Here is a 25846-nt window from a genome sequence, read left to right on the forward strand (position 1 = left end):
GGCACGGCGCCGCCCGGTTCCGCAACCGACGCTGATGGATGAAGATTTCATCTACCGTCCGGCTCCGATCGTTACTCCTGTTTATCACGAATCGGATGACGGGGGCGACTGGGAGGGGTCTGAGGACCCTATGGCCCTCCAGGGTCAATTTGCACAGGACTGGGCAGACGAACTGGGGGATGCCAGTGGACTGGACACTTCGCCGGACGCTGGCTTCATCTCTCCTCCGACTGTGGCTTCGGAGGAAGGTGCAGCTTTTTCTGTGGTGCTGCGCAAGGCGGGCGAAGCCCTGGGGCTCGAGTTACCTGCTGTGGCCGTGAGGACTAATATCCTCACAGAGGTGCTTCAACCGTCAGCAAGCTCCACAGAGTCTCTGCTGCAGTTCAATGAGGCCCTCGTAGACGTTCTGCAGGGCACTTGGTCAAAGCCCTCCACAGTTCCTCCTCTGGATCGGAACGTGGCCCGGCGCCACCGCCCTGCTCCGGGCGACCCCAATTTCATGTCCCAACACCCCACCCCCGAGAGCCTGGTTATTCAGGCCTCCACTTCCCAATCCTCCTTCCCGTTGGCTCCTCCGGATCGGGAATCCAAGAGGCTGGAACAGTTCGGCAAGAAACTGTTCTCTTCCCTGAGTTGGGGCCTGCGGTCTTTGAACACCGCTTGCCTCTTGGTCCGTTTCTCCCACTCTCTGTGGGATATGGTGGAGGACGTGCTGCCTCTGTGTCCGGTGGAGGCCCGGACACGTCTCTCCCAGGCACTTGTTGACGGGCGAGATGCAGCGCGATATGCCATAGGGCGATTTCCACCACGGTGGCGCTCCGGCGCCACGCCTGGCTGAGGTCCACGTCTTTTTAGGGGGATGCCCAGTGTACCCTCATGGATATGCCCTTTGATGGCGCTCGCCTTTTTGGTGAGAAGGCGGATAGTGCGATGGCTCGTTTTAAGAACTCCTGGGCTACGGCCACGTCCTTGGGTCTCTCGGCCGCACGCTTCCGCCTTTCGCCCCTTTCGTGGCCAAGGAAGGGGCTCCTCCTTACGTCCGCCTAGCCACCGGCCGCAGAACCAACCTGCACGCGGTCGCGGACGTGGGTTCCGCCGTGGCGGTTCTAGAGGACAACGCGCCGGTCAGTCCACATCCACCCCGGCAGCATCCGCCTCAAAGCCTTCCTAGTCCGAGCTTTCAGGCCCATTCCACGCCAGTGGGCGGCAGAGTTCGCCATCACCTCCTCCACTGGCGCTCCATCACTTCGGACAGGTGGGTGCTGCAAATCGTCCGAAGGGGCTACTCCCTCCCCTTCGAGACGACCCCTCCAGCCATGCCACCGCAGTGCCATCGTATATCCGAGGATCACTTGAATCTTCTGCGGGAGGAAGATACGGCCCTCTTGGCCAAAGGGGCCGTCGAGCGCGTTCCTGGTCCAGAAGTAGGCCGTGGTTGCTATTCCCACTACTTTCTGGTTCCCAAGAAGGGCAAAGGGGGCCTACGCCCTACCTTGGACCTCAGGAGCGTCAACACCTTCCTCCGGAAGGAACGGTTCAAGATGCTAACTTTAGCTCAGGTTCCGGCTGCCCTCGACCCTGGAGACTGGATGGTAGCGTTGGACTTGCAGGACGCCTATTTTCACATCCCCGTCCTGCCGGCCCACCGGCGTTACCTGCGGTTCACGGTGGGCCAGGAGCACTTTCAGTTCACCGTGCTCCCCTTCGGCCTCACCAGTGCCCCTCGGGTGTTCACGAAAGTGATGGCGGTGGTTGCAGCTCATCTGCGCAGATCGGGGGTTCCAGTCTTCCCCTATCTCGACGACTGGCTGTTGAAGGCGGGCTCGCCCCAGCAAGTCGTCTCCCACCTCCAGACTACGGCCGACCTCCTGCATTTGCTGGGGTTCTCCATCAACGTGCCGAAGTCACACCTGAGTCCCTCCCAGAAGCTCCTCTTCATCGGAGCTGTTCTCGATTCGGCGCAGTTCCGGGCTTATCCTCCGGAACAGCGGGTCCGGAATATTCAGGCTCTGATTCCCATCTTTCAGCCTCTATCCTGGGTTTCGGTCAGGTTGGTGCTGCGGCTTCTGGGGCTGATGGCCTCCTGCATCCTGTTGGTGCATTACGCCAGGTGGCGAATGCGGGCTCTGCAGTGGGACCTGAAGTTTCAGTGGGCCCAGCATCGAGGCAACCTGTCCGACCATGTCTTGATCTCGGAGGGCACTGCAAAACAGTTGCAGTGGTGGCTCACGGACCGCGATTGGGTCAGCGGCAGATGCCTCTCCCTACCCCAACCGGAGCACGTAGTAGTGGCTGACGCGTCCCTCCTGGGATGGGGGGGCCACATGGGAGAGGCGGAGATCAGAGGACTCTGGTCTCCGGCGGAGTCTCACCTCCATATCAACCTTTTGGAGCTGAGAGCGATCCGGCTTGCACTGAAAGCCTTTCTTCCCTCTGTCCGGGGAAGTGTCGTGCAGGTGTTCACGGACAACACCACCACCATGTGGTATTGCAACAAACAGGGCGGGGTGGGGTCGTGGACCTGAACCTGGCTGGAACACCAGGGCATCACCCCGGTGGTTCAACATCTGGCGGGCTCACAGAACGCCAGAGCAGACGAACTCAGGCGCCGGTGCATGATGGATCACGAATGGCGTCTGAACTCGGACGTGGCGCAAGGTCTCTTTCTGCAGTGGGGAGAGCCTTGGTTAGATCTATTCGCCACCGAAGAGAACGCGCAATGTCAGCAGTTCTGCACGTTGGAATTTCCAAGGCAGCACTCGCTCGGAGACGCTTTTCGTCGCGAGTGGAGTTGCGGTCTGTTGTATGCCTTTCCGCCTATACCATTTCTGCCCAGAGTGCTGAAGAAGATCAGGCGCGACCTGGCCCAAGTTATCTTAGTGGCTCCGGATTGGGCACGAAGGTTCTGGTATCCCGAGCTACTCAGTATGTCAATCGATCCTCCGATACGACTGCCTCTTCAGGAGGACCGTCTGTCGCAGCAGCAGGGGACGGTCCTCCACCCGAACCTGTCCAGCCTCCACCTCCATGCGTGGAGATTGAGCGGCGACAGTTGATGCCATTTGACTTGCCTCCTGAAGTCTGTGATGTCATTCTGGCAGCCAGGCGTCCCTCCACAAAGACAGTGTATACGCCTGCCGGTAGAACAAATTTGTGGCATGGTGCACAGCAAAGGCTGTGGACCCCCTTTCCGCCCCTCTTTCTGAGGTTCTACTCTTTCTTCTTTCTTTGGCCCAGCAGGGCTCTGCTCTGGGCACCTTGAAAGGTTATCTTGCTGCTATCTCTGCCTTCTTACGGCTTCCTGATTAGCGTTCTCTCTTCAAGTCCCCTGTTGTTTCACGTTTTCTCAAAGGCATTACACACATGTTCCCTCCTGTCCCCTTCGTAATGCCTCAGTGGGACTTGAATCTTGTTCTGACCTTTCTGATGTGCGCTCCTTTTGAGCCTCTTCACAATTGTCCCATTCATCTTCTGACCCTAAAGACTGCTTTCCTGGTAGCTATCACCTCGGCTAGACGGGTGAGGGAGCTCCAGGCTCTGTCATCTAAGCCTCCCTTTATTTCTGTTCATCCGGACAAGGTTGTCCTCCGGCCTCGTCCTTCTTTCCTACCGAAAGTGGTGACCCCATTTCATCTCGGGCAATCTGTCACGTTGCCCACCTTCTTTCCGCCTCCTTCAAAAGAGGAAGAGAGGCTCCACCGTCTGGACCCAAAACGGGCGCTGTCCTTTTATTTGGACCGCACCAAACAGTTCCGGGTGGACGACCAACTGTTTGTTGGCTACGTAGGAGCTAAGAAGGGGAAAGCGGTACACAAACGGACCATCTCGCGGTGGGTCGTGTTGTTTATTAAAATTTGTTACTCCTTGGCAAAAAAGGACCCTCCTGTTGGTTTGAGGGCCCATTCCACCCGGGCCACAGCGGCTACTACTGCCCTGGGCCGGGGAGTTCCCTTGCGGGACATCTGTCAGGCGGCGACGTGGGCTTCACTGCACACGTTTGCCAAGCACTATTGCCTGGACAGCCAAGTCCGGAGAGACGGCTTCTTTGGCCGTTCTGTTCTCCAGGACTTTCTGGTATGATGTTGGTTCGCAGACCCACCACCGGGGTTGGTATTGCTGGGGTATCTATTCTAAGGTGAGGAATCTAACTAACGTGTTTCTTTCAGACGAACAAGTTACTTACCTTCGGTAACGATGTATCTGTAAGAAACATTAGTTAGTTAGATTCCTCACCGACCCACCCATCCTCCCCGTTCTGCGAACTGACATCTAGGGTTAAGGCTATCCTTTTCAGGGCCCTAGATGTTTTGGCACTAGTGTCGGTCTCTTGCATGGCTCTGCGTTCCTGGCGCGGAAAGCTATGTACAAGAACTGACGTCAGCGCGCGAGGGCGGCGTCTAAGTACTCGGACGTCATTCCACCGCACGACGACGGACGCTGAGCCGCAGACGACACCTAGCGACGCGCAAGGGGTATTGCTGATGAAAAATCTTTCCGGATCCAGCCTGACGCCTGGGGATATTCTAAGGTGAGGAATCTAACTAACTAATGTTTCTTACAGATACGTCGTTACCGAAGGTAAGTAACTTGTTCTTCTGGGTTAATAGGGAACCAGTCCATAACCTTTTTAAAATATGAAAATAAAAAGATATCTTGCGTCTTTCGGTCATATAGAGTTGTGCCAGAAGTTCCTGCTACGCTCTCAATATCTTATCATGTTGGCTATTGACATGAGAGCCTCTGTAGCTCTCTCACCTGTAACTAAAAGAACTGCATCTCTTTGGTTCTGTTTGGTTGGAAACCACCCCATCCTCCATTCATCCCACCACCTGCAAAGAAATACCAAATATCTAAACTTGTTTCTAATTACTTAACTTGTTATTTCATCATTTAACCACTCATCTTTCCTGCTCGCCCCTAAAATGTATTGTCATTTCCCTGATCACTAACTCGTCAGAACTTTAAAAAGGCATTTGGTTTGCCTGGTAAAACATAGTACAAGCTGATTATTGGCAAAGTCTGTTCTGTGGAACACTTCAACAATTCCTCCCTATAGATACATGTGGCCCTGATACATATTTAAAGCATGGCTATCTTTTTATGTTTTTGGTGAAATCCTTTGTTTTTCCTCATTCATAATGCAAAGGGACACAAAGCAGAGCTCTTGATGCCTCTCACATTTTGTTGCATTGGCTGAGCAAGACAAAATGTTGTCATCCTGAACATGACCTAAACAAGCCATGTTTGTTAGCTGTGTGCTTATTCAATCATTCAAGAAATCGCCTTTCAGATAACTTAAGTGCTTTAGTTGTACTACGGTTGTATTTCCCCCCCCTCTGTTCATCAGTACACTGACTCAATTCTCCACAAGATCTGTTGAAGGTGGCAGTGTTTTCCTTCTCTTACATTGCTTTTTTTGCAGAGAAATTCTGGGAGATTTTTTTCAGTTTTGCCCATTTTTGCTGAAAAATAATCTCATTCGGAATAGAAAGTGAAGTCTGTCGGCGATAGTCTGTTTTTTAAATTTACAAATTCACTGTTCTAACTTGTGTTTCTTAGTTTTCAAACTCTCAAGAAGAAGAGGAGATTGATATGGATACTGTTCATGACAGTCAAGCTTTTATCTACCATCATCTGAATATTCCAGAAAGACCGCAGACCCCAGGTAAGTACCCTTAGGTAGTCATTTATCTTTGATAGCCAGACAAGCCAATATGTATTTTGTAAATTAAATGTCTTGTTTATCGATGCAAACTAGCAACAGGGTAGCATAGAGAAGTACAGGAGGCTATTATAAAGAAGAAGCAATATAGCACATTGTTCAACAATTGCTGAATGTTAGTTTGTGGCATTGTATCCAATGTTAAACATTTCTGATAAACCTATACTGCTATATAATACAAAGGGAAATGCTTGTAATGTGTTATGCAAACTCAACACACTGCTTGTTTCATCTTGTGATCCATTACACATGTTTTTTTAATTTCACCTATGATTTGTAATCTTTGTACGTTTTTACATGTTATTCTTGAGTTCTAAAATGTCTAGGGGATGGCAAAAATGATGTCATATTTACCTTTCAGCGACACTCCTCCATTTAAAATCCCTATCATTTTTTTTAAGGAAATTAAGTGTGAATATATTCTATGTTGTATAAAGCACACAAGAGATCAAGTGAGGTGTGCTTTATAATATGATTCTATTTCCCAGATAACATATTAAATGTGTACTCCTCACAGCGAAGAGTCTAGAAGTAATGTTCTAAACAGAGAATCTTTATATACTTGTACTTTGGGCACTATTTCCAGCAGAGGTTTTAGAAGGAGTTCTATTTTTTCTGGACAAGGAATACTTGGATGCAAAAATTTATTTATAGGTAATACAGGCTTTCCAAGCACTGGAATTTTCGGGGCCAATTCTCTACCCTGCGCTTACCAACCACAATAATTTTTAGGAGCCCATTCCTGACCGCAGGCTGTGGGTTCTGCATACTGAATATCATTTTGCATTTTTGTAAATTGTTGTCCCTCTATGCATAAGCATGTAGTATAACACTGTCATGTTCATTCTGGAGGCACTCAAGCTAGGAGTAAGCCCACATCTTGAGAAATTTTCAAAAAGAAAAAACATAACAAGGTAACACATCCTTGCCACAAAGGTTCCAATTAATTCAACACCATATCACTGAAACTTAATAGAAAAAAAGTCCTCCTCATTAATGCGAACATATAACTGAGATACACACACTCACTGAGTTAAGGGCCTGGTTTGAATTATAACCCCTTTCTGTACAACAAGGCCACACAATCTACCAATGTAGGCAACGTGGCTATATTAACTAGCAATTGAGAATCGTGGAACCGCTGTTAGATTACTACCTCCTTCAATCAGTTGTCCACAAAGTATCTCTCTTTTAGTAGAATTCGCAGCTGCCTACACTCCTAAAGAAAATTCGACAAGGACAACAGTCCACACAGAGTGGTGCATTGAAAAAACAGAAAGAGTACTTATCTTACTATTTCTGAAGATTTTTGATTGGCGGCCCTTGCCTCAGTGCATCTTCTTTACAACATTTATGTCACTATAGAAAGTTGGTCAACTAGCTTGTCCTCTCTACTCTCAATACACATTCCTAAAGAGGCCTGTGTGCTCATTGAAAATGTTTTATTCATTCCTTCTGGCTCTACTGCTAGAAATGGAAATCCATCTTTGATAGCACAACCCAACTGTGCAATGATATAGAAATGTAGACTTCAGAAAGCCTGTGTTTCAAGAAAATTATGTTTAGAAATGCACATCTTCTTAAGTTGGTCCATAGGCGGCTAGCCTAGGGTTCTTAAAACATCATACGATGAGCTAACAAGCATTTACAATTACATAAAACTGCAGTACAAAAGAACATCAGAATCATACAATCCTTGCTGGTTTCTGACATATTTTAAACCATTTAAAAGGAGTGGGCCTTACAAAATATGATCTCTTAGTAATTCTGAGTTATAGCTCGCAGTGCGTGTTACTACAGATCATATTTTCTTTGTAAATGCTGACTCATACCAATTGCTATGTTCTTGTTATCTTATTTGAAAATGGTCCCCAGCATATTGGGCAATTTTCTTGCATACTGTCAATGTTTGGAGAATTAGGTGTTTGAGTGTTTTGAAGCCTTTTTAAGTCAAGGGATCATGTTATAGTCGCAAATGTAATTGGCATACAGAGGCAAGTAATCTTGTTGTTTGCTTTTACATCCACCTTTTCCTGCTCCTTTTCCTTATCTGTGCAGGAACAACTAACCAGCAGCTAGGATATACTCTAATAGTACTGATCACTTTAGAAGAAACTTCTACTTGCGTGTTAAGAACATGTACAACATTTACAGATTTTCCACTGTGTAGTATATTTATAAACAAAATGATATTGTCCAAGTTTGTAACAGTTATAAACTACATTCGTAGTCCCAAAATACTCAAAATTGTGGTCATCAAACATTGCCACCTGCCCCTTGGTTCACTGAAATCTAAAAAGCGAAAAAACTAAATGCAAGGCTTTAGAAAGACGCTGGAGTAAGGACTATGCCTTAGAATCCAAACAGTTCTATAAAACTGCAAAGAGAGAATATAATGCCCTGTGCAAAATAGCGCGTGCGGAATATGTGAACAAAACTATCACATCAGCACAAAATAATGCTAAAGTCCTGTTTAAACTAGTTGGGGATCTCTCAGGAGCTAACTCTCAACCGGCACCCCCACCACTCGATGAAGCACATTGTGAAATTGTGGCTAAATACTTTGTTAAGAAAGTAGAAAAGATCTATGCTGAACTTGAGTCTTCGACTCCCACACCAAAACAGCACCTAAAAAATACTTCGGACACGCCTCAATGTAACAGCCCAGCGGGGCCAGCAGTTCCGGTATCCACCAGGGAAAGAACTAATTGGTAACCTTTAAATCCCCTGTCCTTCAGCACAATCCTAAATAGTCTTAAAACAGGCTCTCCTAATGACCCACTGCCAGTCAATATTCTTCAAAAGCTCAGCCCCCCCTCATTAGAAATCATCATGGAGCTACTTAATGCCTCACTTAGGGAAACCATTCTTCCGGCAGAATGGAAGCACGCAATGGTCCTTCCTCTCTTGAAGAAACCAAATGCAGATCCTGCGGAGCCCTCCAACTTCCGCCCAATCTCCCTCCTCTCTCAAAAGTCCTGGAAAAACACGTAAATCAACAGCTCACTCGGTTCGTGGAATCCAATAACATCTTACATGAGTCCCAATCTGGCTTTAGAGCCGGCTACTCCACAGAGTCCACTCTCCTAGGAGTCACTGAAACAATACGCAGGCTTCTGGATAAAGGGGAAACGGTGGCACTCATTCTTCTTGATCTGAGTGCCGCCTTTGATACGGTATCCCATCCCACCCTCCTTAAAGCACTCCAGTCTCTGGGAATTGTTGGATCAGCATTAGAGTGGATCAAAAATTTTCTCACCAACAGGACTTTTCAGGTCTTCTCCCCTTTGGCCTGCTCAAAGACCTACACTCTTCCCCACTGAGTGCCTCAGGGATCGACACTCAGTCCCATGCTTTTTAATCTTTACGTCAGCCCCTTAGCTACCATCGCGGAAGAGGCTGGGCTGTCAATCTTCTCCTATGCTGATGACACCCAGCTTCTTTTTTCTTTATCCGCCAATGACAAATCCAGCGTCTCATCCCTACAGCTAGGATTGCTTAAAATCGCCAACTGGATGCATACTAACTGGTTAAAGCTAAACGGTGGCAAGACGGAAGTTTTGATCATGGGGAAAGATAAAAATCTTTGGGGTCCACGCCACTGGCCACCTGAAATGGGTGCACTCCCTAAACCTGTTCAAACCGCTCGCAATTTGGGCATAGTGATTAACGATCAGCTGACCATGAAACAGCAAGTAGCCAAGACCACGTCCACGTGCTTCACTATTCTCAAATGGCTCCGCAAGATATTATGGATGCTGCCTGAATCCACCCAAAAAACTGTCATCCAGGCCCTAATCACACCTAGGCTTGATTACGGCAACATCCTATATCTAGGAGCCTATAAAGAATTAATACACAAGCTGCAGGTGGTACAGAATTCCGCAGCTCAGCTACTCTGCCAGATACCTAAAACATCCTCCATTTCAGGCACTTTGCGGGATCTCCATTGGCTCCGGATTGAGCAACGTACACAATTCAAGGCCTTGTGTTACATGTACAAGATCAAGCTGGACACAGCACCACATTACCTTTGCTCCCTAGCCCAGCTTTATCTCCCGCCCGCCATCTTCGCTCCGCTTCCCAAGGCAACTTCACAGTTCCCAGATTCAAGCTCTCCCACATGGGCGGACGCTCTTTCTCGTACCTGGCCCCTGTGCTGTGGAATTCACTACCTGCCCCACTCCGCCACGAAATCTGCCATAAAAGTTTCCGTAAGACTCTGAAGACCTGTTTTTTTCAGCCAGTAAAACAGCTCTTCTGTTCTATCTGCATACCGTCAGTGTGCCGGGAAACCTCCAGGTAGCTATGCGCCTTATAAATTTAATTTAATAATAATAATCAAAAATTAATTTATTTCTTAGTTTCAGCCAATAATAGTCATATAATACTCAAAACTACAGTTCTCAAATATAAGGTTTTTTAAAGCTTTAGCGATCAGTTTTTAGCAAGGCAATTGTTATGTCCACTAAACTCTTATAGGCAACTTCCATGTAAATGTTCTTGGTATCAAACACATGCTTATTCTTGGTGAACTGGTCCAATATGCATTTTGATATATTGAAGTATCTACTAAAGCGTCCTCGCTTTTCTTGCATTGTGTGTGCATGCATATTTTACTCCTTTACAACCAACAATTCTTTAATTATGGGTATGGCAAGAAGTACAGTGGGTGGAGATGAGTTTCGTTCACCTCGTCACTATGTGTAAGTTGCAGCCATGTTAAGATCTTTAGCTTTTCAACACTTGACAGTTCAGGAACATTTTTCTCAGATATGAATTGTCTCATTGCTCTATTTCAGCGAAAGTGCCCAATGAAATACTTGCATTTACCTGTTAGTATTTTAGGCCACCTTTTGGCAAGTGTACCAAATTGACTAGCCAAGCTCAAAGAGGAGTACAGACCAAAAAACATTTATATACCATGATAATCTGAAGTACTGTATAAATGTCCTTGTGTCGCCTCTTAGCAGCGAAGTCAAAGGTCAAGAGATACTGTGGGTGTAAAGATCAGCTATTCAAATAAACAATACATTTGATAAATTACAAATGTAGGACAAACTGAGTATATTAAATAAAAAAATGACATCACAAAATATTCTATGATAAACTAAAGCTAGAAGAAATGGATTTAGCAAGTCGATGGAATTTTGACAAAACTGCTGTTACCTAATGGAGAAAAGTGACTCGCAACAGTCTCGCAATGGATCTTTTCAGCTTGACAAAATTCAACTGGGATCTGACTCGTAAGTGCATGCGGCTGATAGAGCTTGGAGACATGCCCCTGTGAAGATTGTTACCTTTGTATTATAGACAATATTTTTCACCAGCATGGAGGGTCCCAGGGCGTCATCTTGATTGAGGTGGATGGACAGGGCATTATGTTGAATTATCTACATTGAAGAAAATATCTGATAGAGACATCTAGCCGCAGATTCCTTAACTTAGAATATCCCCAGGCGTCAGGCTGGATCCGGAAAAAACTTTGCGACAGCACCTCTGCGTGCCGGGAGACGGCGCCACATGACCCCGTCCTGACGTCGTCCACGTACGTGACGTCAGTGAGGTCATATAAGTCCCTCCTGACACGCTGACGTCAGTTCCCCTCTTTTCCGCGTGTAACACGGATCCGGAGTGAGCGGTTCCTCTGGCCTGTTCTCAGGCCTTGTCGACACTTCGCGTCGGGGTACAGTGTGCGATGCCTTGGGCTTTAAAACTTGTAATTCCTGTTCACGACAGATGTCCGCGACGGACCCGCATCTTATTTGTATGTGGTGTCTGGGCGAGCACCATGACTCCACGGACTGCGAGGCGTGCCAACACCTGAAGCCCAAGTCTTGGCACGAACACCGTATGAAGCTTCTCTCGGCACGGCTATCCATGTCCAGTCCCGCCGTCGTTCGGCCTCTGGGGTCCGAGGCCGCCGTTCGCCACTGGGTAAGTCCAGGTGCTTGTGGCCGAGGTCTTCGACCTCCCCTTCTTCTTCTGTTGTCAGGAGCTCTTGTTCACGGAACATTCCGGACGTGCGCTCCCGGCAGTCGCCCTACCCGCCCTTTCCTCTGGCCCAAATGGAGGCATATGTTGCAGCTCTGCAGGCCTCCCCTTGGGCCCTCTCCCGTTCCTGGGGCATCCTTGGGGCCTCCGCTTCTTATGGGATCTCCGACGGACTCACCTGTGGGTTCGCCCCCGGCGCCAATTGAGCTGCTGCCTCCCAGGGATGTTGGAGATGTGGTGCCGGTAGGGCGCGGCCCGGTTGGGTCCCCCTCTACGGTCCACGTAGAGTCGTTAGGGCGCGGCCCGCTTGGGTCCTCCTCTATGACCCACGGCGCCTCTGCCGCGCCGCCTAGCCCCGCTGGGCTCCCTGTGGCGCCGCAGGTGGATGCTGGTTCTCATAGCCCTGCTTTGAGCACACCCTGGGCTACGGGTCAGGTTGTCGCCTATCCGGAGCCGAGGTCGGTGCCACACCAGCGCCAGAGGGTCGCCTCCTCGGCTCTGTCTCCGCTCCTTTCCCCGAAGTCGGAGCCTAGCATGGATAAGGTGGAGTCTGCGCCGGGGCGGCGTCAAAAGCTTGCCTCGCCATCTCCGGCGTCTGCTCCTTTCGCGGAAGGGGAGCTTATTAGAGTCGACGCCGGATGCAGCCGAGCCGGCCTATGAAGACGCGGGGTAGGTGCCGACGCGCGTCGCTTCGGCGCTGTGTCGGCGCCGAATTATGGACTCTTCTCCAGAGGCCTCGGGAGGGAGTTCGGCGCCGTCCTCTCACCCAGTGTCACCGGATGTACTGCCAGTGCACCCCTTGGGATTTGTTGAGCTTCCTCAGGAGCTCCCAGATCCGGCAGGCTCTTCACCTCCCCAAGAGCCACGTCAGGATCCTCATTCTTCAATGGGGTTACCTTCCGTGGAACTTTGGTCTCACCCTCACTGTCTGGGGAGGGTCAGCTTACAACCCTCCCCCACTGATGAATTGTTGTCTCCTCCACGGAGGGCTACAGAGGCCGGTGCGGCTTTCTTGAGGGTGGCCTCATTAGCCATCCACATTTTAAGCATGCAACCCCCTTCTGCCCCCTTGTCTGTCGACCCCTTGCTGGAGGTCCTTCATCGGGGGTCCGGGAATGTGGAGCCACTTCTACCCTTTGAGGCTTCCCTTTATGATACCCTTTTAGGTACCTGGGTCCGGCCGGCTTCAGGTGACCCGGTGGCTCGTTCAATTTTGTACCACCATCGTCCGGCTCTGCATGATCCTGTTTGTCTTTTTGTACACACTGATGGGCAAGGATTTGTGTTGCAGACTGCTTTTCCCTCCCTGCCCCCTCTAACGCTTCCTCCCTCTCGGGAGTCCAGATGGCTAGAGTCATGGGGCAGGAACATCTTTGCCTCCACTAGTGCGGCCCTACAGTCCTTAAATACAATGTGTGTTTTTGTGCGGGCTACCTCGGCCCTATGGGACTCTGCAGAGTCTTTTCTTTCAGCCACTTCTGAAGGTGCTCGGGTTGATCTCCTTCGCCTCCTCCGGGATGGCCGCGACTTTGCCGAATTCACAATCTGCTCAGCCTTAGATACTGCAGATTCTTTGGGCCGTGCTATGGCGAGCTCTTTTGCCTTACGGCGTCACGCTTGGTTGCGCGATAGTGTCTTTGCTGAAAATATCCGGGAGCGACTGGTTGACTTACCGTTTGATGGGGTTTTGCTCTTTGATGCTCACGCCGAGTCGGCGGTTCACCGGCTCCTTGCGGGCTTTCGTCCTCCCACTTAGGTCTTCTTAGGCCTATCTTCCGTGGTGGTACTTTTTCATTTCGCATCATTTAGATGCGCTCTGTGTTTAACATGGGCGGTGGCCTTATGTCTCTTTTTCTATGGTTAAGGGTGATTACCCTTTTATTGGCATCCCTTGGATGCGTTTTGCTTTGAGCTGCCTGTTGGCTTGCTGTGTCTGGTCCTCTGACTGTGGTATTGAGCCGCTGCTCAGCTCAGTAATATCATACGGCTCGGAACTCATGTTTACGGGTTCAGTTAGTTACTGTGCTCTTTTAGCTTATTGCCCTAAGAGGTGTTCCCTGTTGTTTGGGGTATGCATACTCTATGTGGGGTACTTGTATGCTATTATATAGCTTTGCTTATTTCACCTGGGCCTGGAGATCCTGTGGGCTCCATGCGTCGCTTGGTGGTCCATTGTACGGTGCTCTATATTTTTCCCTGGTGCCATCCTCTTACGCCATGGTCATCCTGCCTGTCCACCTCCTTGGGAGGTTGCTTAATCTCCTCTTCAAAAGCGGCTCCTACCTCTCCTTACTGTTTCCACATATTTATATGTTATACATTTATGTATGCGTGCCGGTTGCCTTGGTCTTCCTTTTCCTACGTCACCAGCTCTTTTCAAGGCTGCAAGCTAAAGACCGATATCTCCATGTGTGAGGGAGCTTTTCTGGGTGTTGCAGGCAGCCCATAGGTTCCTCCTTGCTTCCGCTTCCTGGGGTGATTTCCCAATTCGACAAATGCTCTCTTTTTGGTGTTCGACACTGTACGTGTCTTTTCTCTAGGTTTTTTCACTGATTCTGAGGCTTTTTCCACGATTCTTTACCATGGTGTTTTTGGCCACATCCTTCGGATATACTACTGCCTGCAAGTCTATATTGTGGGTTGTTTATCACTGTGGCTTCATACTGCCCAGTTGGGCACTCTTATGTTTCTTGTGTAAGCCACTTTAAGGTCTCTGTGGCCGTTTTGCCTGCTGCGAGTTTCTACCTGCTTCAGCGGGTTTTAAAATTGATGCTATTCACCCCTATTTTCCCTTTTTGGGATTGGGTGTGCTCCTGGGGGGTTTATTGTCCTGCCGGCTGTTCCAAATTCATTGCTCAGGTTCTAAGCTCTTCCCTTTGGGCTCTTGGCATAGACTTCTTCAGCCTTCCTTCTATAGGCTAGTCTTTTAGGCTCTGGTTGCATTTCTTCTGGTTCTTTTCGAGCTTGGGTCGGTGTCCTCATCGTGCGCCATTAAGCGGAGAGTGGTCCTGCTTACTCTCTCTCTCTCTCATCTTTGCTTTGGTATATGGCTCGTGCCGTTCTACCTGTCATTTTTTATACTTGTATGATGTAGCGCCATTCTGGCGTTTTTAGGATATCTGTCAATCCGTTATTTCTGCTCTTCCGAGCTGTTTGGCTTGCTGCATGACTGTTCCGCCACGGCCTCCCCCCCCCCCCCCTTTCTCTGTCACACTGTTGCCGGATCGGATGCTTGGCGTTTTCTGTTGTTCTGTCACAGACCCACTTCCCCTTTGGGGTATGGCTGTGGTATCTATTCTAAGTTAAGGAATCTGCGGCAAGATGTCTCTATCAAATGTACGAGTTATTTACCATCAGTAACGATGTATCTGGTAGAGACGTTGTCTAGCCGCAGATTCCTTAACGCCCACCTAGCCTCCCCGTTCTGCGAGGACCTTGCCAACTGGGGTTCTCTGCTGGCCCCCCGGTTACAGTTGGCATTGTTTTTTCTCTCATGGGTGCTCACATTGTTGCGTTCCTTTGATATTTGCCATAATAAAACTGACTCCCTCTCAGGGGTTTCTGTCACAATAATTCCGTTGGCTCCCTCTCAAGGGTTTCTTATCTGTAAAATGAGGCTTTTTCGATTGTCCTTCACCAGGAGATTCCTCTTCATTTTCTTCTTTGCCTTCTGTCTTTCCGCCTTCTCTGTTGGCTCAGGGTTCTGGGCTCCTCTAGGGTAGTCTTCTTAGCAGCTCTGTTCGCCTCTGTTTCGGACCTCCGTTCCTATAGGGGCAGTGCCAGACTTTTCATTCCTGCGGTGGACTGTCGTTTCTCTGTGCTCCGTTCTTGCTGAACGGCACATTTCTACATGGTAGTAACAGTCTATTTTTGTCTGTTATTCTGCATGGTACTAACAGTCTTTTCTGCCTGTTGAGATGTTCTCCCCTTGTTGTACTAGGGGAGGGTCTTCACTTAGCTTGCGAGGTTCTTTCTCACAGCTTTTTCACCTATATGTAGGTAGTGTCTAATTCTGTCTTTTACAATGGTGTCTTGCACCATCCTCTTTATTTATTCACGGATTTCATCCATCGCACACTGTTCTCATACTTTCACTGTTTTTTTTATTGCTGGCTCCGCGTTGTGTCGCGGAAAAGTTTCTCCGAAGAAACCTGACGTCAGCGCGCCGGGAGGGACTTATATGACCTCGCTGACGTCACGTACGTGGACGACGTCAGGATGGGGTCGTGTGGCGCCGTCCCCCGGCGCGCAGAGGTGCTGCTGCAAAGTTTTTTCCGGATCCAGCCTGACGCCTGGGGATATTCTAAGTTAAGGAATCTGCGGCTAGACAACGTCTCTACCAGATACATCGTTACCGAAGGTAAGTAACTCGTACATTAAAAACTGTAAACATTTGAAGGTGTCTTTTCAAGGCCAGTGGTTGGTGCCAGGCCTTGCAATGGTATTGATGACTTTATCCATGGTTTTACTTTTGCACATGGAAATTCCCTTCTTTGGGAAGGGCCAGCAACTTTTTTCTATGCAGTACTGAACAATATTATCTGGAAATACGCAGTTGCTGTTTTTGTAGACTTGATTTCCACTAATCCGGCAATGAGCATCAGGCAATTGACTCGTTTCATCTATACTCACACAGGCGTAGGGCAGAAGGGAAACAACTTCCATGAGTGTCTACTGCAGTCTGGTTTTGCATTCTTCTCAGGCTTCCACTGATACCAGACAAAATGCCACTGCCAAGCAGTTGTGGACTCCCAGAGGAATCCAACAGGTCGAGTTGCAGATGGACCATTCTGCTAATTCAAATGTAATGGCCCATCTTGAGCATGGCAAGATGTTTTATGAAGGCCCATTAATATGGATACTTTCATTCAAGTCAAACCCAAGCATGCCAATGTGTGTAAGGGCTGACTGAACTAAAATAATAGTTTCTTCTTTGTTAAAAATCACAAAATGCTTTCTTCTCCAATTACTTCCCTTTATAACGTTTCTGATCAGTGAGTTGGTGGGTAAACGTCAATCACAGTCGCAGCACTAGTCAGAACTTCAGCTACCTTACTTACTTTACCATGTTTCCCCAGCCCGTTTAGTGTCAGAGGGAGATCATTCAAAATTTTAGTAGGCAAATGAGAGTATTGTTTGATTCAAATTCCACCCTTGTCTTTGTTAGAGCTGCAGCTATTGGCTTAATTTTAGCGTACATGATGGGCAGTTACTGAGAAGAACCAACATCTTATATAAGTAAGGTGTGGAAAGAGCAAACCTCATAATGAAAAAATATAATTTTGAACTGTTTGAAAATGAGTTAAGTAGCTTAAAGGCACCTGGCTAGTATCAAAAACAAGTCTGTGGTGATTTGTAAATGTGCATATTGTACTGCAATAAATACATGACAAAAGTATAGTCTTATGTATGTCCTTTTCTTTGCCCTCATTAATTACTTTCTGGCAGTCCAAAATACATTGTCAACATAGCTGTTCCACATAGCTGCTACCTCTGCATTTGTGTAGTATGTATTCTATCTTGTAATCAAATGAATGATAAAACATGAAAAATAATACATCTTACAGGTTCACTATTTATTTTTAAGCAAGTCTGGAAAACGCATTTCAGCCCCTGAAATCATGTACATTCAGGTTTCACACATGAAAAACAGTATCTCTTTTTATTTGCCCTAACTTATCTAGACCAACGGGATAGCTCCACCCTCCCGTCTTCAGATTTCCAAAAGAAACTGCTAAGCCGAGATCTGCCTTTACTTTCATGTCAAATTCAAGGTGCATCAGAAACTGCTTACATGAACCTTCTAAACAGGATTGGAAAGTCTACACCGCATGGTGAACGTGGTAAGAGTAAGAGAAGTTGAATATGTAATATCAGTAATTTATACAAGTCCGAATTATTTCTCTTTTTAATTCTGCTCCAGGAGACCTATAACTAGTCTGCCAGGTTGAGCTGAGAAAACAGGATGTGATTAAAAAAAAAATAATAATAATGCTCCCACTCCCAGCTTCACAAATGATTTGTTACATGTTGGGTTATAAATTAGTTTCATGCTGTTTGAATAATCTCCGGGCTGCAGGCAGAGGATTCTGCAACATTCAGAAGTACGTTTCACTTCAATAGCTTCTCAAAGTCATAAGGAGTGATCTTTTTGGTTTCCAGTCCTAAAGCTGCTAATATGCTTCTGTCCTCTGGCACTTGCTCATAATACTCTCAGTACTATTTTCTGCTTCTACAGGGATATCCCGGGATACTGCTAAATTTTTAGATTTTCATTTATTACTATTAACATTAGGTTGCAGAGACCAGATATCATGGCTGAGAAAATAAGAAGAGCGTGTGGTCTTTTCCCCTTCTGTTGTGAAGTGAGGAGCTATAGGCTCAAATGCCTACGCTTACCATTCCTTCTCATTCATAATGCTGTGTTCTTTCCTTCTGATTGGGGATGTGCTTATTCTACCACTAAAATAGATTAATTTGCTCAAAAAGAATAATTTGTTTATTCAGCATAGACAGAGTTGTATTGAAGAGCTCTTCAACCAGCAAGACATTATACTGTTTGCTGTTAGGAATATATTCTTTCAATAAGTATAAGGTAAAACCTCACAAAATCTTGTGCAGCCAACCTCAAAATCTTCTCACTGATGGCTCTATACACATTTACATTTCTTGACACTGTAGGCAATATCAGCCAGTTTTTTTTATCCCTTGGATTTCTGATTTAAAAGATACTCGTCAACTGAAACTGAGAGACAAGTGTCCACTTGTGTGGTGACTGCATGACACCAAATAAATAACTTTGACAATATTATAATTTAATATTCACCCCCATCAAAGATGATGGAACCTTTCCATATTAAATCTTCCCTACCTCCAGAGACCAACAGTTGGTGGAATTGATCCATACAGCACCTGCAACAACTACAATGTTCTTGTCTTTCTTTGACTATATGTTTCAACTATTACATTTTTCATTGCCAAATAATCTATCTTCCGGTTTGATCAAAGCAAAATCAGTTCAAACAGATTGGCACAGCACATTCACTAAAGGGATGTAGCCTGCTATTAACAACAAAGACAGGGGCTTGGCCAGGCAACATGACTGAACACACGCTTTAGATGAAAGCTCCACAGACCCCCCCCCCTCTTTCCCCCCCCCCCCCCCCGCCCCCCTCTGTAATCCGTTAACATCCTGTTCCCGCTCTGTAGGTTGAAGGCCCGTGGAGGTTGGAAGAGCCCTAAAGAAGCTGGAGAAGTGCCCAAAAGACGACGGCATGGGATGCTGTGGTTCCGATGGGCGCTTTAAGTGGAGAGCTGGGCCCGAGTTAAAAAACAAGATGTTGGCTGATAGTGAGATGGACAGGGCCGGACTGCCCGTAACAGGCATCGGGCATTTCCCCGGAAGGCTGGAAGGGTGGGGGCCAGTTTTGCAGCGGTGGAGGCCGGTTTTGCTACTGGGGGCCGGTTTTGCAGTAGCGCTGCAATATCGGCCCACAGTAACAAAAGCAGCAAGCAATAATTTCCAGCCTCCCAGGACCAGGCAGTGCTTCACTAGGGGCTGGTCAGAAAACATTGCCAGGGCTGCTTCGCGTTTCCAGTCCGGCCCTGGAGATGCAGGTGGCCCAGGCTCCAGGCTGCCCACTGTGGACTGTCGAGCTGTGTGGAGCTCCCCTCCTGCCCTCTTGATGAGCCTGGTATGGCCCATAAAGTAATTGTAGTGTGGAGTGCCTACCCAGCTGGGTCCAGTGCCAAGTAATTCTGTGACACTAGAGGTGACACGCCCCATGCTCCCTCAAGATGGCAGCCAGCGGGGAGTGACCGTAGGCTCCTGACGCTGTGGATTTGTGCTGCAACTTTGCGGGCAGGTGAGCGGGAGAGCGGCCTACTGGTATCCCCTGACGGTGGAAGCCGATGGGAGTGCCTTGGACCCAAGCCCGCAGGGACTGAAACTGCATTGGATGCGGGTGGAGCTGCAGTGCAGGTGGCGAGGAGCAGCCAGCTCCTACAATGAGGAGTAAACGGGGTGAAGCAGCTGCTAGCTGTAAACAGAGAAGCAGGCTGATTGAGACTCTCACCTGATTAGTGGCCTTCTTTTCTAGTGACAGTCTATGGCTGGTGAAGTAGACAGGGAGTGGGAACCACTGTGCAGAGACAACTGGGAGCTGATGTTTTTGAGCTGTCGCCCTGAGATCTGTATGCTGACACCAGTCTAGAGTGGAAGAGTGGCTTCAGCCCGATATGGAGCAATGCAGGCCTTACTGGACATATCGCGACATACGAGCACAGGTACGTTCCTCCCTGGTGTCCTGAGGTGGAAGCTTCTGTGTCATCAGGGAGGTTGTGCTAGACATTGGGCTTTTTTGCCCTCGAGGAGAGCTGAAGCTGGACTGGTGAAAGGGAGTGTGCAATAAGATGGGGTGTGATCGGAGCGCCAAGCAGACGTAGCAGACCCGCATGGACAGATTTTCGGGAGCACCTAAGGGCACGGCCCGGCAGGAGAAGGAACAGCCGCCCCCGACTCAGCTGCAACCTGCTGGCACCCAGATTTTGGCTGCTATTGAACGATCAAAGCAGACACTGGAGCAAAAAGTGAACTCTCGAGATGAACATGCTCTGAGCAGACTTGCGGAAAGTTTCAGACTGCTGCCTAGAGAAAGAAAAAAAAGTGGAGCGCCTGACTAAGGAGGTGCGCGACCTACAGACTACAGTCCGCGTGCTGTCAGGAAAGGCGCAATTCCAGGATGCCAGAGTAGAGCACGCTGAGGGCCGAGGTGTACCCTCTGATTTCTGAGTTTCCTAGAGTGACAGGAGGGGGATAAGCCCAAAGCTTTCTTGGAGACATTAAAGCAGTTATGGATCCGGATCTATAGTTGCCCTTTTTTGTCATCAAGAGAGCCCACCGAGCACTGGTCCTGCATCCCCTCTGGGGGCGCCCAAGTGCAATTATTGTGAAGCTAATTAACTACACTGACCGTGATGATTTGCTTAAGTGGGCCCGCAATCATGGAGATCCCGATTTGGGGTCCAAACTATTAGGATTTTTCTGGACTATGCACACAGAGTGCAGGAACAACGTTGATCCTACCTGTCAGTAAATCAGAAGCTGTGCAGTCTCATGTGAAATATATAATACTATACCCTGCCTAGCTCAAGATGCTGCACGGGGGACGGGCCCACTTTTTGGAATGACTCGAGGAGGTGTGGGAATAGATGGAGACCTAGGTGGGAACAGATGGATAAGAGCAGAGAGAATCTACACAGCCTGCCACACCAGAGAGTAGAAAATGGAGGTTGAGGACAGACCCTTGGGGGTCTCTTCCCTGTCCCCCCCCATTGATTGATGGCTGATACTGCTTGGTACCAAGAGGGGTAATGTTGAGCTGTGGTCTGCCCACCTGGCAGGCAAGAAGACATGACTGTTGGGAAGGGGACTGTTCAGGTGTGGGGGGGCGAGCCTGCTGGCGCGAGAGAGACTGCATACTGATCAAAAAGAGGAGTATAATGCAGCGGGTATTAGAAGATGAGGGTACACAACTGGAGTGGGGGGACATAACATGCATCATCTTTGTTGTCGGTGCTCTACCTACCCCCATCTATATCTTGTTTCTGTTGTCCTCCTATCTATTGTTGCTGCACCTGTGAACGTTTAGTAACCAACAGGTGCGATACTGAGCTCTTTGGTGTGATTTCCAGGATCACCTGCTTTTCACGGTCTGGTCAGGGCTTTTTTAGCCCAAGACTAGAGCAACAGCACCTGGGTAGCTCTCACATTTTGTTATTTTTTCTTATTGGTTTCAGCTGGTAGTGGGTTCTGCCAGCTAGTTCAGGGTTGATTCAGGGGGAAATGGAGCATGTCACTAGAGGAAGGGAGAGTTTAAGGTAGATCAAATTGTGGCACTGCTTATGGGTAAAAAGCACGCACATGTTTTTGGAGGTGTTTACCAGGAGAGGTGAGGGTGGGTTGGGTACATATTTGACGAGACAGGCGTGCAGGGAATGAGCAGAACACCTGGGTGCATGGAAGACGATCTGGGGGGACAGGGAACACTGGATCATGGGGGCCAAGTGCCTCCAGCCTTCCAGAGAGAGGGGGACAGGTTCACTGTAGCTATGTGGTTGGGAAAACGCAATTAGTGTCCTGGAATGTGAGAAGACTGTATAACTAGACAAAGCCAAGAGGTATAGGGTTCATATGTACGTTAGTCGGTAGTAGGCGGGGATTGCACTCCTCCAAGATACCCATTTAATGGCCGCAGAGGTGAAGAAGCTCTGAAAGAAGTTCCGGGAATTCCCTTTAGATTTCAGGAAACCCATGCTGATATTGAGGTCTGATATCTATTGCTGACAAGATGGATGGATGGATCTCTCCTTAATGTCCACGCACCAAACTGGATGACAAGGCGTTCTTTTAAAAGGTGCTGGATGTGTTGGCACTGTCTACAGCTGGCACCCTAATCTGGGTGGGCGATTTTAACCGCATCCTAGATGGAGAGCTAGATCGCTCACCCCCTAGATTCCACACTAAATCTGGTACGACGAGTGCAGTTGGACTGTGTAGATCTATGGAGAGTGTTTCACTCCAGAGACCGACAAAACACCTTTCACTCCTCTTCTCACAATATGTGTAGCAGGCTTGACAGGACCCTGCTGTCACACTCGCTAAGTGGTCTTGTACAGAAAGTTGAGCATCTAGGCCGTTACTTATAGGACCCCTCCCGGGTCCTAATGGACTACATTTGGACCTGGGAGCCCCATTTGGTGTCGTCCAGACTTCTCAATCGTTGCATCAGGAGCTTCACGAGGAGGAGGAATTGGCACAGCTTCAGCGCCCTGATCGGCCGGAAGGTGGTGGAACTGCTGAACTGAAAGCCTGGTGCAAAGTAGGGGAGACACGACAAATTCACAAAGGAGGATTACAGACAGCTGCTTCATAAGGAGGTACACAGTGGCTACTCACTGCATGCCGGTGCCTTTGCAGCGCTGTGGTAAAGACACACATTCAATCGCTTGAAGCCTGCAGCGAGTTTGTAAAACTCCTGATATGTTTGTTCAGTTTACTTCACACTTCATGACCTGCCCATGGGCCAGGCTTGTGGGATGAGTGGTATGAAGTTGTCAAATTATAATAATAATGATGTGAAGGAGCACTCCTGTTTTTTAACGAGTAACTTGTTGAAATGTATTTCAAAAAATTAAAGGTGGCGTGCTAAAGGGTTAGACACACTGTCTGGACGTGTCGAAAAATATAAACTACACAATTCAAGTCATACAAATTGACTGCTGTGCTCTGTTGCCTGAGAGCTGTTGCTATATAGACTTTCCAACATACAGATTGAATAATTATAATAAACCGCGTGAAATGTAAGCTTACCCTGCACATTACATTGTATTCTAAGACCATATTCATTTACATTGTTTACAGATTATCCCCTGAAGAAGGGCCAATGGGGGCCTGAAATGCATTGGGCGGTTTTCTTGAAATAAACAATTTTTTGGATGTAATGGAACTCTGCGCAATATGTCAATCTGTGATTGGAACAGATTAAATGTGTACATGCATTAAGGACATTTGCCTATGTTTTGAATCTTTGTGGAAGTTTGTCATATCACACATTGTGGGTTTATTATAATTATTGAATCTGTATGTTGGAAAGTCTGTATAGCAACAGCTCTCAGGCAACAGTGCACAGGGGTCAGGTTGTATGACTTGAATTGTATAGTGGTATGAAGTGGTAACAAAATACTCCCCAAAAAAGTATTCCTAATTAATGTATAGTCAGTCATTGATGGAATAAGTCTGTGCATAACACCTAATCGTCATTTGTATCGGTCATTACAATGACAGAACACACAATATTCCCTCTTTAGTATTAAAGTGCTTTACGCAGATTGCAACACACCTATTTATTATCCCAAAATTATCGAATCTTTACGAGAGACAAATACCAGCCTCTTGTTAACATTTTAATTTGGTGTAAAGGTCAGACATGATTCTGAATTTGCACTTTGAGCAAAATAATCTATTTTAATTTTTAACATCACCTCAAAGGCCAGGGGGCAAGTGCACAGGAACATATACTGTCAATGCAGAGAAACCTCAGGACTACTTTTGAAAGGATGATAGTAGCACCACGTGGGACCTGATGGTGCAATCTGTGATTATACTGCCCTATAGGCATTCATTGCAAAGTCAGATCGACCACCGTCACCTCTCCCTGAGCCCCCAAGAGCTCTCACCCAGAGAGGACTCACTAATGTTGTCATCTACTCAGTGGTGTACAGCAGGGGACTTCTAAAATGGTAAGCTGACGTATTACTTCATGCATTTTTCCAGTCTATACAAAATGCCTTGATAGAGTTTAGTCCACACCCTTAATTTGGTTGGCCAAGCCCCTTTTAGAGACCCACCCCCCACAGTTTTGTCATCCCACTTAAAGCCCTGCTCATAATTACACTGTAAAGGTGTAAAATTACAAACATGAATCAATAACATCCACATAAACTTGCCACATATCTCTGATTTATCTTTTGGTACAGTACACTGTATGTATCCAGCTGAGAGCTTTATAAGTCTTCAGTCAGATTGGATCACCCCATTTCATATTTGTGATAGAGCCTGGGTATATATCTTTTGATGCACATAATACTGTGTACCTGGATGATGAGCGAGAAAGGGAAGAATATGTCAATTCAAAATTTCCCGGTAATTTGTACACTGTACACTAAAATTATAAAAACATCCTACATAGCAATATGAAACCTTGGCAGCTATGTTGCTGCATTTCTATTCTTATTAGAGTTGGGCTGCAGGGTGATTGTGTGCCTTTGTTAAAGTTTATCGCAGCACCAGTCATGAGCTGTAATTATCATGTAAACTTTAATAAATGCACACAATCGCCCAGCTTTATTAAGAAAAGAAAAGCAGCAAGACTACAAACACGGTGTTTGCTTTCAGGTGATTCTCAAAGCACACGCTGTGTTTGTAGACTTTCTGCATTTCGTTTGTTACTAAAGCGCACTGCGGGACAGATTGTGTGCTTTTGTGAAAGTTTTCATGTTAATTGTAGCTCGCGATGGGCACTGCAATTAACATGAATACTTCAACATAAGCACATAATCTGCCCGCAGCCATGCTCTAGAAACAAAAGAATGCTGCAAGAGCCAATTGCTGGTGAATGCGTGCCCTCTATAATCCAACAAGCCGCAGGAGACGCACTTACCTGCAGCTCCCTCATGTCCTCTATACTGTGGCATCTTCCTCTGCAACCAGGAATTGCCATTTTTCGCGACGCCCGCCTGTTAAAAGCAGCGGCACAAACGCTCTTGTGGGTTGTTCTGTGTGTGCGCGCCGCACACACAGCACTGCGCGCTCTCCAGCGAACAGAGGTGCGCGCACGTCACCTTACTGGGAACAGTGGTCATGAAGTAGTTACACAATTATTAGCAGTTAGAGTGGTGGAGGTCATTGTGTTGGAATAGTCAAGGCAAATATACAACTTGTCAATGTTGTTGGGCATGGGAAATATGGTGGAAACGCTAGGAGTGGGAGATCGGATCTGGGCAGCCACCAATCCACAGCAGCCCATCAGTCAATGTCTTCTGCTTGAGCCCTAAAGAGCTCCAGCACTGCATTCCATTTCATGGCTACAGGCTGTTTGCACAGCACTCGATATTCTTCCCTGCGTAGCGGTGCGCTTTCAGCAGAGTCCCATCTCCAGATCTCATCCCACCAACTAGCCATCAGGTGCACTGTAGAAGACATCCTGCGGTGTGTGATCTGCCGCTTGGCCAGAAGAAACGCCAAGTCCACAAACCATGTTTGTCTTTAATGATTTGGGTCTAGGGTACAGTCCTTATATACAGTGCTCCACTGTGTCTAGTGTATTCATCTTGTAAGAGACTCAAGGGATTCTCTAACTTCCTCCCAATAAGGGAGCTGTATGGGGCATGACCACAACATATGTAATAACTTTGCTTCGTCAGTGCCACAGCACAGGCACAAGGATGGGGGTGTAGGCAAGATCTTGTGTAATATTGGAGGGTGTCAGATATGCCCTGTGCAACAGTGAAGGTGAATACTGAGTGAACTTGAACAACGTGTTGTGGTGTATTAAACTTGGATTTTCAAAC

The 25846-nt window shown here is 47.5% G+C and overlaps 1 protein-coding gene across 2 annotated transcripts in view; it reads left to right on the forward strand.

Moving 5' to 3' along the window:
• TAF2 (TATA-box binding protein associated factor 2) overlaps positions 1 to 25846 on the forward strand; it is a 948796-nt gene that overhangs the window by 875589 nt on the left and 47361 nt on the right. The window contains exons 25-26 of one of the 2 annotated variants that reach the window (XM_085605048.1): positions 5560 to 5665; positions 17401 to 17559. In XM_085605048.1, the coding sequence (XP_085461174.1) occupies positions 5560 to 5665; positions 17401 to 17559 (265 nt within the window). The remainder of the gene's footprint in view (positions 1 to 5559; positions 5666 to 17400; positions 17560 to 25846) is intronic. The other variant, XM_085605049.1, reaches the window with a different exon arrangement.

This window comes from Triturus cristatus, chromosome 5_1, assembly GCF_964204655.1.
Source record: "Triturus cristatus chromosome 5_1, aTriCri1.1, whole genome shotgun sequence".
Classification (NCBI taxonomy): Eukaryota; Metazoa; Chordata; class Amphibia; order Caudata; family Salamandridae; genus Triturus; species Triturus cristatus.